At 35.2% G+C, this 19463-nt stretch overlaps 1 protein-coding gene across 1 annotated transcript; it reads left to right on the forward strand.

Annotated features, from left to right (window-relative positions):
* Positions 1–17972: 17972 nt before the first annotated feature.
* LOC129005442 (ADP-ribosylation factor 2-like) lies at positions 17973–18812 on the forward strand. The gene has a single exon (XM_054434330.1). The coding sequence runs from the start codon at positions 18030–18032 to the stop codon at positions 18564–18566; it is 537 nt and encodes a 178-aa protein (XP_054290305.1). The 5' UTR covers positions 17973–18029; the 3' UTR covers positions 18567–18812.
* Positions 18813–19463: the final 651 nt, after the last annotated feature.

A 19463-nucleotide genomic window follows, 5' to 3' on the forward strand; every position in this document is an offset into this window, starting at 1 on the left:
ATTGTGTAATGGCACTCGGCTTGTCACTGTTACCTGTTATAGTACAGTTTTGTGGTTGGGTTAGGTTAGGTTAGGTTGGGTTAGGTTAGGTTAGGTTGGGTTAGGTTAGGTTAGGTTGGGTTAGGTTAGGTTAGGTTAGGTTAGGTTAGGTTATTGTTATTGTTATTATTATTGTTAGGATTGTGTAATGGCACTCGGCTTGTCACTGTTACCTGTTATAGGTTAGGTTTTACCTGTTTTGTGGTTAGGTTAGGTTAGGTTGGGTTAGGTTAGGTTATTGTTATTGTTATCGTTATTATTATTGTTAGGATTGTGTAATGGCACTCGGCTTGTCACTGTTACCTGTTATAGTACAGTTTTGTGGTTAGGTTAGGTTAGGTTAGGAGGTTAGGTTAGGTTATTGTTATTGTTATTATTATTGTTGGGATTGTGTAATGGCACTCGGCTTGTAACTGTTACCTGTTATAGTACAGTTTTGTGGTTAGGTTAGGTTAGGTTAGGTTGGGTTAGGTTAGGTTGGGTTAGGTTAGGTTAGGTTAGGTTATTGTTATTGTTATTGTTATTATTATTGTTAGGATTGTGTAATGGCACTCGGCTTGTTACCGTAACCATAACATTCCTAGTATTGTGGTTAGTTGTGGTAAAACTAAGCGCCATATTTGGTTTAAAATAGTGGTAAATTTGCAATGATACGTCATAACTCTTAAAAATGATCTACTACCAATTAAGTTATAAGTCACTCCATCACAAATTATTTAAGATAAAAGTATTAAGGTACTGGACAAAATCATCTAAAATCTTACTTAAAGATTATCTATGTTGCATAGACTTGTATAAAGCTAAATAAAAAAGAGGTTTTAAAACCAATGTTGGGCTCTAACTGATACTGCAGTGACCACGGAATTAAAATGTATAATTAAATTTATTATTAAAATTTTACAAAGATTTATAATTATAACTTTAAAAAATTATAATTGTTTTTTTTTAATATTTACAATTAAAACTTCATAAATTTTGAATTAAAATGTTTAAATAAATTAAATTAAAAGTGAATTTTTAAAATTTTGAATTTTTTTAAATTCTGTGGAACACCAATATTTTGCGCTTCAGTTGATACAAAGCTCGTCTACAAATGTTCTACAAAATAACAATAATTTATCCAACTAGTTTTCAACATCAGTTCAAACTAGTTTACTTTTTTCTAACCTCCATAACTATCATTACTCTACAGTATTAACATTATTAATTAATTAAAAGACAAATCTACTTCAATTGATCTAAGTAACCGTACAATACATGAAATCCGATACAGAGAGAGGGGTGCACTAACTAGGGCACTTAGATATAATTGCAGGCACCTCGCAGCTTCATGGCAGTCGTAAACTGCATTAAGAGCCTAGTCATTGCAGCCATCACAGTCTGTATGAAATATAATTGTGACTTATACCAAGATATTTCGATGAATAACTTAACACGTTATGTGATTCTATTTGAACTCATTAACAATGTATTTAATTTGATCAATAGATACACTATTTAATACGTCTTAAAATTATATTACACTAAATGTTATAAAGCTTATAATTTTAATCACATTTACTTTATTCTTCACTATTACATCTATCCCTAATTTATTTTTATTCAGTTATCTCTTTCGACCCTAGGCAGCACAATACCTAAAATGCTGCATAAAATGAAAAAAGATTGATTACCGTATTTCAATTTAAATAGAATTTAATACGATATTGATTTTTTAAAGGTTTGAATATTTACATACTGAAGTTAGTGTAGAATTTTTTCGTATGTATGTTTATTGACGAATTTAACTTTATAATGCACTTTTTTCTGGTAAGATTGTGTGCGAGTTATAGTCTTCCGCTAGGGGAGCGCTAGTGGTAGCGCGGGCCTTCGATTCCAGACATTCCGTGTTCAAATCCGGCCAACCACCACTGTTTAGCTAATGCTAAAATCATTTAGCTATCAAAATCAATCAGCTAGATCATTTAGCTCCATGTTACCCGGCTCAGGGCTGGAGCATATAGCAAGTATTTGAAAACTAGGACACAAAATATGGTAGACCCAAATCCTTTTATCCGACTTGCATAAAATTAAGTTCCGATTAACTCATTAGGAATCTTTAAAACATACAGCAAACCCACTTTGGGATAGTCCTATTGTCTACCGTGTCAATAACCTAATTTCCAGCTCTTGTTGACATTCGTGGAATGGTTTTTACCCGTCGGAGCGTAGTGTGAAAGAATGTCAGGCTTTTAATTTAGCGGAAACCGGAACGAGAGAGGATGGGAATATCGACCTGTCTGTAGGTAAGAGCGGGAGGGATGTGTCGGCTAGTGAGGGAAATTTGGTTCCCAGTGGCCGGCTGTTGGCATCACTGATTATCTATTGTGTCGGCGCCGCCGGGTGATTCGGATCGGATTGGATCGAGATGTCACGGCATGTGGGATGTTTTGATTTTGATTGGTTTTGACAGCACGGTCAGTTAACTACAGACATGCCAATTCTACGTGCTTTTTAAAAATTTTTAATAAGTTTTCAGGGTTTTTTAAATTATTTTTTTAAACTATTTCTCGAGTTTGTACACCATTGAGTTTTTATGTTTTCTTTAGGAAAGGTTCAAACCGTATGGCCTCTTTGGTATAGAGTCTAGACAACGTCGACATTTTGTAGATTATTGTCTGAAAACAATAAGTTTCTAGATCGTGATTCTGGTCAAATTTCGTTAGTTCCCCCACAAACCGTGTACCGGTAAATGAAAGTTAGGGAATATTACATCATTGTCTCTTTCATAGCAATTCTAAAACAAATTTTTTTACATTAAAATTAAATACACAAAATGAAAGAACTAGTGTACCAACATACATTTGAATCATTTGGAGTCAGTAAACAGATAATATCGTTGATACCATATACAAGTTAGTAAATACTCAATACTCTTTTTATCGTCATTGACACTAAATGACAGAAAAAATTTGACGAAGTTATTAAATACGGAAAATTTTTATCCTGCATCTAAAAAACACTCCCAGGATCCACTTATGTACAATACAGATGCATATAAGTTAGGTCAATTGGTCAATATCATTTGGATACATAAAGCCACAAAATCGAGACAGGCGGTGACACACTATCGATCTTTTCCCCGATCAAGACCCCGAACCGAACAGGGAGAAGGGAGATAAATATCAGCAAAATTTCACTCCGAACATTTCCCCGAACAAGACCAAGACCAGACGAATTCTACCGAGCGCGGCAAAAGGGGGTTTAGAGAGAGATGGAGAGTGTGTGCAAGTGAGAGCGCGTTAAAAGACGCTTTTTGAAAACTTGTCGCAAAAATAAAATATTCTAGAAAGGATACTTAGTTATATGTATTGATTTTTATTGGTTTTATTAATTGAAATAACGTTACAGAATGATAATTTTAATTGTCCTTAATAATATTAATGTTTATATTAATTTTGAAAGAATTTCAGACAACATCAATTACTTAATTCACTTTAATATTATTGATATAATTGATTTAACGGTTTCTACATTTTGAACCTCGACCAAACAAACCACAACATGACATCTTAAATGGCCATAATATATAACGGCAACATATTACCCAACATTTATTTACAGTATTTTACCAATTAAAGGGTCTAATTGCCATATTAAATCATAACTCAACGCTAGCACAGGCGGCCGCTCGGTGCGGCGCTCGCGACGGCGTACGGGGCAAGTGACACACTATCGTACATCACTCCGTACATCGGACCGATCTTTTCTTTGATCTTTCACCAAAAAACCGCCTCCAGAGCGCTCGTCTCCCTGCTCGGCCTGATGTCTGGTTCGCCGTCTGGATCGGTGTACGTACCCGTGACACACTATCGAACATGCTCCCTTCGACCTCCCTTCTCCCTTCTCCCTGCTCGGTTCGGGGTCTTGCTCGGGGAAAAGATCGATAGTGTGTCACCGTCTTTAAAGTTCTTTGCTCAACTCCTCTTACGGGATTGGACACACGAGTAAGTTCTATTAATTATTCAAGTTAGAGTAAGTTCGTATATTGTTAAAAATAAAAAGTCAGCCAAGTATTGATTTATTGATATTGGTATCTTGTAAATCGAATACAAACAGGAACTGTGTTCGATATTAGGATTCTTTGCAAAGTGAATATCGCAATTTCTGTCAGTTTTACTGGATCAGGTAAATCCGGATTTGGATTGAATATCTCAGGTATTGGACTGAGAGATTCATTTTCTCAATATCGAAGCAATTTGAATAAACCTCCTACCAAGACAATAATTTGTGGAAAACAATAGTTTGTGTTATGTCGTTTTACAGATGGACAATTAAAAACTATTTTTACTCGTGAAGCAAAGTAATTGCATGGCTTAGACAAGGTTTAAACGTTTTGATTAACGTGCGTTTATGATTTAGGAGTTCAAAATTACAATATCTCAAATTACAAATTTAAAGATTAAAAATCTTAATTACGTAAATCTAAAAATTTTTGGACGACGTTAAAAAACTATGTTCCAGTAATTAGTAGCTTTTTTGCCGGTCGTTCACCTTTTGTAGTCATAATCTCTTAACTGATACATGTTTAGCGGTTAACCCAAAATAGTTTACAGCACTTATGGTTCAGTGTACAAAACAATCTACTTCTACAATCGTTGAACTCACTGTGTACTTTAATTCATGTACGCTGTTATTTTACTGGAAGAATTTGTCATGGCGAATAAATAAAGAGAATTCGTTCGTAAATAATGATTAACATAATCCTAGTTGGACGTTTGAATAAAACAGCGACCCTTTTTTGGACACAAAGTCTCCTTTCGAAATCCACCATTCAACACAAACCACTTTATTAAAATACTAGGTCAGGTGCATTGATTTAATTTGAGCAAAGATTCAAAATCTAATGCACAATCTGGCTGTTGAGTGAATAAAGTTCTCGCCTTCTAATCAGATGTTTGGTGGTTCGATCCCTAAAAGTCAGCAACTTCTTGATGAATTGAAACTTGAATCAGCTGTGTTTTATTAAATGGCTCTGGCTAAAGAAACAGCTGTTTTTAGTCGGTAGCAAAGCTCTGATTCACTTGAAAGTTGAAATACCCACCCTCTAATTTGTGGCGTCATGCTTACATTCTATTTCTATGCGTGTAATAGTATTTCTCTTTTAGTATTTCACACCGCATTCGTTTCAAGTTGTTTAAGCTCAATAATTTTAGTGGCTGTGGAAAATTAACTCAATTACCAGCAACAAAACACTTTACCGAAGAATAAAGGAGACTTTCTCTCTAAATAATTTCATAAAATGAAATAATCAAAATACAATAAATGAAGATCAGCAGCATTTATAATTCCAATGCAAAAGCACAATACATTGAAACGTTAGATTTTCATGGATTAAATCAATCGAATGCTGGAATATAATTGCAGAACTGTAGGATATGAAAGGCTGTCCCAGTCTGCATTCAGCATTCAGAATTCAACATTCAGCTTCCCAATGTGACCCAATTATCATCTGAAATGAACTAATTAGAATTTGTCTCCGTTCAATACGTCCGCGTTTACAGCTGATTTCAGGCAATCATTTTTACACAGTAGAACCTTGATAACACGTATGGCATGGATATCTATATAAATAAAATTAGAGTTTTGTCTGTACTTTGCTCAGAATTATATACTTTTAGGTTATTTTTACGTTTTATACATTAAAGAAGCAGAAACGAGTCTTATCTCTATTTCTGTCTGTCTGTCTGTCTGTCTGTCTGTCTTTCCCTTTGTCTGTAACACTCAAGATGGCATTTTACGCAATCTTCTCCGTGAAAACCAGAGTACCTATCAAGATCCAAGTCATTTTAATGTATTCACTGGATTGGCGAGAGTGTCTTTAGTGATTTAAATATAGCCTCACTACTTTGTAAATAAAATTACGGACGTTCAAAAATGCAGTTTTGTGCGATTTTTGTCAAATTTTCGTTCAATTTTTATCACATAATCGTCTATGAAATAACGAACAGCTGTTCGGATCAAGATTATTTTTTCTAGCTGTCAATGATATGTTTACAAATGTTGTTTACAAATACCGCAACCATTTCGAATCACGTTTAGAAAGCAAATCCCAACCAAGTGAGATTAAAAACTTTTTTCTTACATAACGGATTTAATTAATCGCAAGTGCAATAATATAGTCTAATAGTGTAACCGTAAATGAAATTAAATAAGTAGACATCGTCCAAATCAGAACCAGAAATTCTTTGAGTATAAAATGTTTCTTGAGTTTTGACAACCAGAAAGAAGACCTTGAATCAGTGTTGTATAGGGCTGGGACACTGAAATGATCGTCGCCAATAGCTTACAAAAAAGGTTTCCACTCATTGACGGCGCTTCAATGGCGGTTGTGTAAAGTGTAAAGTAAAAAATCACAACTGCAGTGGGTGATTGTAACAGAGGTTTAACAGAGGAAGTGCTAAACTCGCTTTTCCAATGTGTCACTTTCTGTTTCTACTCACCGTGTGATGCAATCGCTGGACCATACAGCCAATAGGCCCATAGCTCATATCTTGGGTACGTAAGCCTACATATTTATTTATAACAACCTTTTTGACGACGATCCTTGATACCGGTACTTTTCCATAGAATACATGGCCTACCTACTTAAGAAATATAATTACAAATGACCAAAACCCCAACATTGTGTGATTTTCGTCACATTTCCTTCTAATGTTAATAGATACACTAATCATTGTTTAGAGAATGCGTAATCTATTAAATAACAAAAAGTTGTTTGGGTAAGGTTGTTTTTTTTCAAACTGACACCGATAAGTTTACGCTATAACTTTTTACGATAAAATCCAAAAGCAAGAGATCAATAACCTCGGGACTAGATATTAATGTATTTAATTGGCCGGATGTACTATAGTTCTTAGGTAGGTTCTTACGTAGGTACTGGTTCTTTTCCTTAGAACCGTTGGTAGCTGCTAGAATCATTTTTACGTAGGTACCAACACATCACTGTAGTTTACAAATTAGTTATCGTTGGTGTTGCACCTTATTTATTAGAGCCGTCCGTATTCAATTTAAGTGATGTCTTAACTCTGTATAAGTTTTGCTTTTTCTGTCTGGATTCCAAATCTTAGCTTACCCGGTATGCTAAGAAAATGATAACCTATTTGAGTAAAACATTTGTTGGGCAAACTATCATGAATTGTTTACGCCTTTATATTGTTTATGTATCAATAGTTCGTGGCCTTTTTTGGATTGTTGTGTGTATGTCTGTTGGTAACGCATTAATGTCCTTATTTCTCAGTGTTTCACGGAATGGACAAGAGCACCTTTGATACTGAAAATGTCAACCGGAATAAAGTATTAAATGGTGAGGTTGAGGTAGTACTTTAAATACGTTTAAGTTAACCGATGTGGAAAGTAACTTTCAATTATAGGCCTACTTTAGGGCTACGCTTCATGGATCTATAAAACATTTTTTAGTTTAATCATTGGACATATGGACCATAACGATCCGGGTGACATTTAATTGCGAAGCATTTATTTTGGCTTAAACTGTCAGATACTGTATTTGCGAAGGTTTATATATAATAGTTTTGCCAGCATATCTGCAAATATGCAAACTAACTGCTGTTCTTAATCTTAATATAAGAAGGTTTTAACTGACTACTATAAGATCCCCGTGCTTAGAACGGGCACACAGCTAGTGATTAAATAAGACTTTTACCAAGGTTGACAAAAGTATAAAAGTTGATCAAGTAAAGTTGATCAAAGTATACTTCCTTCCTATACTAATGCCCAGTTGTTGTTAAATTAAAACCGGGAATTAATTAGTTCACGGTCGAGCTTTGAAACTATGTTTAGTTGCTCCGGCAAAAATACAGCTATTTGTTGATTAAATGAACTCGCTTGAATTTACTGTTTGTAATTTGGATTTTTGTTAAATATAATTTTATGTGCAAAATAAATGTTTCACCATTTTTGAAGTTATCCTTCTCGCATTTTTACATAACCGATCAATAAACATTGGAAAAGCTCGGTTACAAATTACATTTACAGGGAAAAGGGTAGATTTCGATCATAATGTTTTTACCTCCCGCAAGTTTAAACTTCGTGGAATATTAAATTAAATATAATTACGTTGTATGCTGTTATTGCATGTTAGTGTGTGCGTGTGAACCTCGATCCATACCATTACTGACACCCTGTTGGATACACTGGAAGCATTCATCGATGCATTGATTGTAAGTTACAAATAATGTAGTCTACCTTTTAACTTAAGAGCAAAGTTAGCTTTATCATTATCATTATCTATTGAGATGGGGACACGACCTAGGTGCGTATTTGAACCAAAATATGTGATGAAGGATACGTGTAGAAAGATGAGATGATCTAGCTTTGTTACTGACTAAAATCAGCTGTTTCGTTAGCCAGAATAATTTTTTATTTAAAACTCAATGATCTGGACAGCAGGGTCCAATTTCGAACCATCAAACAGCTACTTGATGTAAATTTGTTTTACTACTAAAATATATATATTAAACAAAACATACTTTCTTATTTCCAATAAGCTATGGTTGACGTACCTAGACCCAAAATCCGCATTTCCTCTTCAATTAATCAATACTCCCTTATACTTATCATCCTTATGGGTCAGCTGAAACCGTTTAAAGATATGTTTCCGACCAGTTTTAATGTTAACTTAAAACTACCTACTTAACTTTGCAAATTTAAAACAATTACACTCAACAGAACGATATACTTGTAAATGTTTGCTTATCCTCTATTGTAATCATTAAAAAAGAATAAAAGGCACATTTTGAGCAACTTATAAAGCAAGATCAACCCATACAGAACCTTTGAATTATGAAGCGAATTCAAATCAATGCTAACACTAGCTTTTCTAAATTAAAATGTTATTCATTCTGGAAAATAAATGTATTAAGAAAACCATCGGCTCTGTCCATAGTATATTGTCTGCATATTAACAAACATGTTTATCTCATTGTGTAATGATGGACCCACATTTTTACTCCTGAGTTTTCAGTGGTAGGTTTAAAAAATAGAGAACAATTTTTGGATTTGGAGAATCATTTTCTTAAAGAGGAGGAAATCCACTGAATGTACTGTGGTATCCAAGTTAAAACAAGAAGGGATCATGAAGGATAAATTTGTAAAGCTGTTACTTTGGGATGCTTTTGTTTGAAACTGAGCTCTAGTATTACAATCATTGACAGTGACTAACTTAACTTGACTTGGATGTCATCATGTCTACAACCCCAACTTAACTTGTGAACTTAAGTTGACGCTGGATGTTTTATCCAAACCTCTTTACTTCTTCTAAATCAAATTATGAGTACAAATACTCCGAGTTTCAATTTAAAAAGCTTAACATGATTTTGTTCATTATACAACCACGTTTAGTTATTAATTTTATTAATTCTAAAACAGTTTCCGCATGTTATAATTTTTAATTTTAATTTGTTTCGTCTTCTGGAATTTTCTTGATTAATTGTATTGATTTTGATTAAATTGAAAATAAGGGTGAACAGTTTTAAGTTATTGGAAGTAAAAGACAACATCGTGTTGCTATTACACAAAATTTTTGTAATTTTTTCATACCTCAAAATGATTTTTCAAGGAGTAGAGTTTATTTTATTTTATTAAATAATGTTAAATAATGTGTAGTTAGTGTTTTTCAATGCTATCGACCTTATTCCGCCCTGGTCAACTTTTTGATGGATCGTTATTACCATCACTATTTAAGGGCAATGCCAAATAGTAACCATTTAAATAATAATTTATCCCGATCAGCTGATAATGACCCGATAACCCCCCCCCCCCCCCCCCTAGATAAAATATTGTCCATACAATCATTTTTACCTCCGTTTTTGCTAAATGTTTCCAGCTTTATAAGATGTGGTTTTTGATTTCTTATACCAAATCCAAATATTACACAATTTTTTCGTAGCATGAATCTTTGCCTACATTTGTATAGTACGTTACTATAAATGTCCAACAAAATATTACTGAAGTATAATCACACTATTCGAGTGGTTAGTATTTCCGCTGTACAACAGCTGTGGTTACACTCTCCAATTATTCGTTGAACCACAGAAGAGTAGTTGTGGTTGAACCATTAAAACAATAACAACAATATGACATGTCGAATATGTAGTAAAATGTTTTGTGGTGTTCAGAAAATATATTACGATTAAACAAATTACACCTCCAATCTCATGTGGAATCAGAAATATTTTTGGATTAATACAATTCGAACCTATTACAACATGACGTTTACATTTGTCCTAGTACTCAAGATGTTTAGAATAAATTATCAATTCAAAGCTGTTAGAACTAGGTAAATATTTATCTGAGTTCTTTGCCACAATGTGATTAGAACCAAATCAAAATTCGATATTTGGTCTTGATTCCAGGTAAAAGTTTTTATTTTATTTTATACTATTGTCAATAAGACATTTTTGTATCCACTCCTGGACAACTACCCAAAACAAAACACACTACTGACTCTGGCCAATTCTGGCGTCACAGTCGCACGGAAAAGAAGGCGGATAGGAACTACAGACGATTGAGAAATTTACAGCTGTTTTATTGTTCTTCGCTCCGTGTTTCGCGCCTTTTTGTAGAATTCCCTCCCTTTTCTCGGCTCGCTGTTGTTCCATCTAAAATACATTGTTGACTTTTATTGTTTAGAAGTTCCGTCTTTGTTTAGGTAATTGATTGTTTGGTGGGTTGAGTTATTACTTTATCTATTGTTGTAGATAATCAATATTTATAAGTTAGAAGACTATGATCTTTATATGAAAATATAATGTATTATCATTTATCCATCACCAAACAGCTCATATATTCGCAAAGAATATGGAGAAATTATAATATACATCGGAATGTGAATGTCGTTTATTCAAATATCAATCTTCATTTCCATGTCTTTATTTCAGCCTTTATAAAGTGCCATTTGAGCCCATTCCATGGAAACAGTCAGTAATGGAATTGTTTACATTTTTATTTCTCATAGGTTTGACAGCTCATTTGTTTGCGATTTTGAACCGCCACACAGCTGATTGAGAAAAATTCAAAAAGTGTTAAATGCGTCTAAAATGCAAAATTGAAAGTATGTTATAGAATTACTAAACCTTATATACATTGCCTAAACGCTTCAGGCGACCCTTCAGTACGCATTTTTCGTATTTGTAATATTTACCACTTACTCTCGTCAAATAACAATGTTTCCCCTTGTACACATATTTCGCTGTACGCTTTTTTTCGTACTTCCGTTCAGGCAAAGTATAAAATGTGCTAATAACAACAGGATTTTACACAATTTTACTAGAAATTGACAATTGTGCCTAGGTGCTCTGTACAATGCCTACAGGTGTGTCAGGTAAAATAACTTGTACAATGCAGTTGTCTGCTTGATATATTGAACGGAGCATAATCGAGTAGTTTTCAAAAAAAAAAAAAAGCTACATCTATTTAACGTAAATTGGTCGTTTACTTGTAGTATCCAAAGTCATAGACCTCTCTTGGTTGTAGGTTGTTCGTTCCCAAGTAAAAGCCATTGGCTTTTGCGATCAAAACTAGCTCCAACTTGAGACCTCTGATAATTGGGTTTTTAAAATTATCTTGGCCAAGAAACAGCTGATCTCGGTAACAAGGTACTCACCTCATCCCACTTAATTAAACGTAAATTTTCTCTCTGCCTTTACGAAGTAGAAACTTTGAGTCTTTGTGGAAGCTAAGGAATAGTTTGAGCCATGTTGTGTGTTGTATGGCTGGAGCTAGGGAGACAAGTCTCAAGTAGGCGCCGCCGCGTTGAATTATTGACCCACTCATTTGCACCTCGGCTCATCTCAACCTGTCAAATAAAGGTCTACTGCATCAAAGATACCCTGTGGTCTGCCTTTACCTTACTTTGTGGCTTTTAGAAGCTAAGAAAATTTCACTGTAGGGAGTAGGTAGCTATTACCTTTTAGACATCCCATCCCCATGTTAAATTTGTCATATTTTTAATCAAAATCGTCGTAGTGGTGAGCCACCGACAGATTGTGCTGAAATAAATTACTAATTTATGTCGGATACACAAACTTTTTACCAAGTCAAAACTAGTGTGATAGCCTATTAGGCCTATAGCAACTGTGATGACCCAACAACCTGGTCAGCAACAAAAAAAGTATATGTCTGGCTCAGAAACTTGTTAATGTTGAGAGTTTAGGGAGGCCATTAAGTTAGCGATTCTGTAGTTTCCAAAGAGAAGATCAACAATACGGTTGGCCGTTACCACAGCGTGTTTCTAAAGAGAACACACGAGATTCTCAGACCATTAGGAGACCGTTTGATGGGGTTTTTTTTTTACTCACAAGATCGTATTAGTAGTGTTGGATAGAATAAGAACTTCACATTGGCCAAACTATACATATTTATTAAAACATAAATATAGATACAATATTTGACGTCTACATCTTGTGACAACCATTATATGAAGAAGGAGGAAATGCAACCTTCTAGTTATCCTCGCATGTAACCAACATGACAAAGTTAATTGACATTATGTAAAGAACTAAGTCAAACTCAGGTCTTTGCCCAATATAACAAGTAGCTTTGCCCAACACCCATGCTTGACAAATAAAACCCGATAAGTATAAAATTGAGACATGTAAAATCGTCACAACTAGATATAAATTGTATATCTAGACGAAAATAGCTTTGTTTATCAAAGCTAATCAAATAAATTAACATAAAAAACAATTTACAAAATACTGTACAACTTCAATACATAGGCTAGGCTTAGTAATTGGTGAAATCTACATTGGCATAGGAAAACGCAAATTCTCTACGGTAGGAAACAAATTAAAATGTAGGATTGTAACAAAAGTTTTAATCTATGTTGTAAACAACTTCTGGCTTATTTCAGCGACAGTTTGAAGAACGAATCTTCTCCCGAGAGCTGATTATTATTTTATTGTTTGTAGTAAAACTTAAAACGACCAAAATCGTACAAGATTGGCTTGTACAGTTCTCCATTCTATTTACTTATGAAGACCATGTTTAAATTGAGAAACAGATGCTAAAAATTTACTGAGCACTGAAAAGTTTGTTCTTGAGAACGGGCATTAATTGCGCCAACTGACCTCAGTCAGGTAGTCACATTCTTGAATTACGCCAACTACTCTAGGGAGCCACCCAATACGTTCATTAACTGCACCGAGTGGCGGCCCTCTTTGGGTACGTCCACAATGCACGCTGGTTTTCTGAGTCGGACTGTCGACTGTCGGCGCCGATCAGGTCAGACTCGGCGCGCTTATCGTCCCATGCTAGTAAACGTAAGCGGCCATAGTGCACCTGCGCGCCGATTTTCTGCGCGCAGGCAGTCTGACTCCGATTTTATTGTTCATTCTGGTTTCAGACAACCTGCTTTATCGGACTGTTGATTTTTGTTTTTGTTTCATTACATTAACCATGGATATCGACCAATTGCTATCAAAAGTTCAACACATTCCAGCAAATAGCAATATAAGCACATTAAAGTGATTTTTTTTTAATATGGCAACATTGTACGTTAAATTTATCTGTTGGTTTAATTAAATTGTTTTTAATATTGCATTTTTACAAAATAAACCATTTAACTTACTTAAATAAATTGATTTACCTCAGCTAAATTCAATGTTTTGTCATATTTTCCCCAGTTTTGGCGAGCTTGTGTTCGATTTTTATGAGGATTAAATAAAAGGTGTGCAAGCTCATTCTGAAATATTGAAAAACCCTGTTGTCGTCTGCAAGAAGTTGCGGGAATATATGTATGTATCCCTTAAATAGGTCTCAACACAGACAGGTACAGCTTACAACCTGCTTGCATTATGGCCACCCCACCGGAGTCAGGCACTCGGCGCCGAAAATCTGAGTCTGACTTCCTGCTTATACCAGCGTGCATTGTGGACGTTATATAATTGATTAGGTTAGGTTAGGTTGGGTTTAGGTTAAGTTAGGTTAGATTAGTTTAGGTTAGGATGACATGTAAACAAGAACATTTATTCTGCCTGAACTCACCCCTATCTGGCTTGGGCTTGGCGCAACTAAGGAACATTTTCAGGACCCTTTGAGTTGAGGGCTTGGTACAATTATGGAACTCTTTGGCTCAATTAGGCCTAATGCACGACCGTCCTTGGTCGGCCTAGTTTCCTTGGATTATGAAGCGTAATATGGGCGTAACCTACCCACAAATGGACCAGCAGAAAATGAGATACAGTACGACTTGTCTCGCTTTAGGCTATAAAACGTAAAAACAAACAAAATCTTCTTGATTATTCAACAAAGAAATGTAGAAAGTGAAGTATTCTACTCATTGTAAAGTACAGACAATTTTTTTTAACCCACCTAGATTTAAAATAAAGGATTCATGACAATAATGAATTTCAGGTTCGAAGTTAGAGAACTATTGTTCACCGGGCATGGCCAGTAAATATTTGATCTCGCGCAACAAGTTGCCCATGTAGCGATGTAGCCAACACGAACCTGCTATATTTCCGGTCGGACTCACTTCCGATTTCAATTATTCATCCGCGGGGAAAATCACACGAGTGTATTACATGTTTTGAATATCGGAACATCGCAATTGATAAATTTACTACCGCAGTTTTTACCGAACTCATATTTATCTATATAGTAGGCAAGCATGTTTCAGACCTTTTTAATCAGCTCGTGTGCATCGCAGGGAAAATCTACGCATATTGTTTGAAGATATTTTCCCGTAGATGTGCAGGATCCCTTTTTAAATTAAAACAAGCGGCGCAACGGGAAGAAAATGTGACCAAGAGAGCTAGAGAGCATAAAGTGGTGCTGATGTGTGTTTTAAAACAGCAAACTGTACAGCAATTCTTTGATTTAGTTTGAAAATATAAACTGATTTAAAAGCGTTAACTTACTTACTTTCAAACCCCTACTTTTGATGTTAATAGATCCATAAGAATAGGACAACATACCTTAGTGTAGCAATAGCATCAGTTGCTTCATATTGATGCTTCATGAATGACATGTGTTATTATAATTCTTCAATTTTAGCCAAGCCTCTTCACATGTAGCTTACTATATAAATTAAAAAAATGAAACTTTGAGCAATACTTTAAAAAACGTATACAACCTCACTTTAAAACCAAACATAACCCTCCTCAATCTACATAAAGTGTCACAAACATCTTTTTCGAGTAAATAAACAAACACCAGTTCATTTTACTGACCAGCTGTTTCATTAACTAAATTAAATTATTTACCTAACCCGCCATGTTAAACTTCCTTATCACAAGCGTGATGTATACAACTTCCTTACTTCTCGAGTGATGTAAATTTGAAAAAAAAACTCACTCGGTGAGGTAATTAAACCCATTTAAATAACATTGAGTGCTTAACTTAAAAATTATACCTCTTTGGAGCCAACGACGTTCAACGCTAGAAATCAGCTGTGCGCTTGAATGTTATTGTTATGCTTTAAAGTATTTTTCCTACAGTCACCCGACAAAGTTGGCTTCCTTGTACTGTTTATAGTACAGAAAGCTGCTAATTGCTGCATATTTATACTTTGCCGTACGGTTTATACTTTGCCGTACGGTTTATACTTTGCCGCACATCAGGATTCCAACGAAACAACACAAAACAGCGAGGTTCTATTATGCACGTAATCCGTGTACGCTTGGAAATAGGTTGGCAACACTTAAAGATAATAATACTATGAGCAGCTGATTGACTACTATAACTACGATTTAACCTGTCATTTCGTGTTTATAGTTTCGGTATTTCTGAACTTTCTGGAATTTTCTTTTAAACGTTTTTATAACATTCCTACGATCTTAATAAACAAGAAAATACCTTTAAAGCATTTTTTTAGGCACGGAAACCACTTCAAATTACAAAAACATACGGAACTATATTCTCAAAACGCGGAGCACATTTTTTGCCGAGGAAAAATAGCGGAGTGATACGGACCGCGGGTACTACTTTCTCTAGGGCACCATTTGTGTTGCCAGCTGAACCTAAAACGTGTTGCATAGTGTTTGAAAGACTAATTATTTATATGCTTTATAGTGACTGTAGGAAAAATATAATGTGTAACACGAGTGAAAAAGGCCTTTGCTGCACTCGAGATCATTCCACACTCGCCTGCGGCTCGTGCGTAAACATTGCTCTCGTGTGCAGCAAAGTGCCACTTTCACCACTAGTTACACAAATAACTATTCCTAACCTAGCTTGTGTTTGTAAAAGAACGTTACTCTTAGAAGATGAGTGAAATGGATAATGAAAAATATTGTACGTAACCCCGTGTATATTGTCGGGTCAGGTAAAATCTTGTACGTTACACGTTACGCAAGAGCGTGTTTACATCACTTAGGTGAATAATGCAACTCGCTTACGCTCGTTGCACAACATTCACTTGCGTGATGTAAAAACGCTCTTACTACACTTGTAATGTAAATAGCTATTACACATTGATGGCATGCCAGGCGTAGCCCTTTGGAAATCAGCCTGTGGAGCAGAGCCCTTAGGAAATTCGTCCATATCAATACTTTTCGGCAAATCTACACACTCTAAGCTTCATTTTGATGTGTCATATGCCTATACTTTTATTTGGTAAATGACCTTAACCGTTTACATAAAATTTGATTGTATCACTTTAATAAAATTAAAATAGATAATAGATAACAGATAATAGATAGTCTAAAAAATAAACAAAAAAATAATTAAAAATTTTGAAAAAATTATCATGTGTGCCATAAAGTGGGTTCGTAAAGGTATGGGTGCCCATAAAGGATTGCCATGCTGGTGACGAAATAGCAACGAAATATAAACAGAAAATCCAAGCAAATGGAAGAAATCCCAAACAAATGTTCTATTTACAGTGTGGGGTGCAAATAGAAAAGTCTTTCCATTACACATTTTTGTTCGAGTTTTCGACCACTGGACGACGTCTAGCATGAGTAAATATTCGTCAAATTCATTTTCGAACTGCATCTATGTTATGCTGGTTATTATTCCTGACTTTCCTCTTGGTATCTATGATATCAAATCTCGACCCATACACCATTAAATATCATTGTAAAAAAACCTATTTACATGTTCAATCATGTAATCCCATCAGACAAAGGGGTTTAATTTTAAGTTGATTTATTTCGGGATTTTATTTATAAGTGCGAGTGTAAGAGATTATCTGAGTCAGCAAGTAGGTGTGAAGGTAAGCTACGGTCATGGTCAAGGCTTCAGCTACGGGTCACTCACTTTATAACATGACACATTCAGTTGTTGCTTACCAGTCTAAACCATCATTGTAACCGTTGTGTGAAAAGGTGCTCTGTTGGCAATAAATTCTATTTTTTCAACAATAAGAACGTTAAAACAGTTTAAATTGTGTTGAACTTTTTTCCTGGAATAATGTTTATTCTTTGCTAAAACCATAGAGCGATCATTGGACTCGTAATTAGTTACGTGTTGGGATGTGGTCGGTAGTAAAAATATTTAAATATTTTTAAGAATAAAGTCTTAAATATGTGATAATAAGTAGGATAATTAGTAGGATTAACTACTGTGAGTCAGAACGTTGAAGAGTAGAGCTGGGATTCAAAGACATGTAATTAATGCCATTTTAGGCCTTAACTTATATGAACTTAATCGTAAATTAATTTCGTCGTGGAATTAATTTTCCTACAAGATTAATGAACATTAAAGAACTATTATCCACTGAATAGGCAACAATAGGCCCTACCTTACAAAGAAATGAAAATTTTCTATTATAATGTTCTTAAGTGATTCTTAAGAATTTCGAAGATGATTTTCATTTGTATATTGGAGAATTTATCGTGGATTAATGAGCAGATAAAATGGTGACGAAAAAATTAATCTCTATGTATTTGGTACGGTGCTACAGCGAATTCAATTTCACCAGCTGTATTTTCATCTCTGGAAACAACAAACAAACAATCATAACATTCTGAAAATCCACAAATTTTGCCATGGGACTCACAATATCCACCTTACTAACTCGTCTTTTCGCAAAGCAGTCTGTGAGGATCCTGATGGTCGGTCTGGACGCGGCTGGGAAAACCACGATCTTGTACAGACTGAAACTGGGCGATGTCGTCACAACCATCCCTACCCTTGGGTTCAACGTGGAGACGGTGGACTACAAGAACATCAGCTTCACAGTGTGGGACGTCGGAGGACAAGACAAGATCAGGGTGTTGTGGAGGCACTACTTCGAGAACACCCAGGGACTCATCTTCGTGGTGGACTCCAGCGACCGTGATAGAGTGTCGGAGTGCGAGAAAGAGTTGACCAGCTTACTTCAGGAGGATGCTCTCAGGGACATCGTGTTGCTGATCCTGGCCAACAAACAGGACCTTCCCGACGCGCTGAGTGCTGCTGAGTTGAGCCAGCTGTTGGGTTTGGACAAGCTGAAGAACAGATGGAAGATACAAGAGACTTGCGCCACGCAGGGCCGAGGACTCTACGAGGGTCTGGACTGGCTGTCCAATCAGCTGGAGCAGTGACGTCATTTACGTCATTGTTTATTACAAGTGTTTTGAAAACAATTCTGTGGTCGCAATAGTTGGTTATAGGTGTGGTCTGTATCTAGCAATTTGTCAAAACGACGGACTGTCCTATCAGCTGACTCAATAGTGACGTCACTTTATGGTTCTCACTATTCCATTATTTATTTAATGTTTCCTACCACTAAATATAATTGTACGATTGTTCATCTGTGATTGTAGACATCGATGTTGATTGTCACTACCAATTTGTTAAGACGTGGTTGGTTTATTCTTACAGGATTGAATGGCTTCTTTCGTCCATACCCAGTGGCAATTGAAATTACTTTTATCTGGCATATTGTAATTCATTATCTTCGATCGAATCATTTTAGCAAACGCTATTAGCTCTATAAAAAGTCGTCGAGTAAAAATGTATAGTGACTTCAGAATAGTATATAATATAAATAATTTCTTGAAAGGTTGAGCATAATTAGAACATTATATATTCGCGTCTTAAAATTTCTTAATGAATTCCAATAACTGTTATTCAAATTTAATTAAACAAAAAAGAAGTAAATTAAATAATACGTATACTACTTATCTGCAATTAAACCTCGTTCCCTTCAAAGCTTTAGGTCAATCAATACTATTGACTATGCCCGCAATCAGTCCGATAAAAATTGAACCAACCCAATCATTGGCAAGTTAAATATGAATTGGCGACTCGACGGGTACCAATAAATGTTACGAGGCCAATTTCAGAGTGTTCGTTAGTAACATGAATCCATCGATTGAATGGCATCACGGGATGATTATGTAACTTGATTTATTTATATTTTCAACAATAACCAAATTTATTACTCTATTCGTTTACATATCACAGTTACATACATGTTATAAGTGTGTACACTCAGC

This window comes from Macrosteles quadrilineatus, unplaced genomic scaffold (assembly GCF_028750875.1).
Source record: "Macrosteles quadrilineatus isolate MER2022 unplaced genomic scaffold, UCM_ALF_1.0 Scaffold_21__1_contigs__length_2333173, whole genome shotgun sequence".
In the NCBI taxonomy this organism is placed as follows: Eukaryota; Metazoa; Arthropoda; class Insecta; order Hemiptera; family Cicadellidae; genus Macrosteles; species Macrosteles quadrilineatus.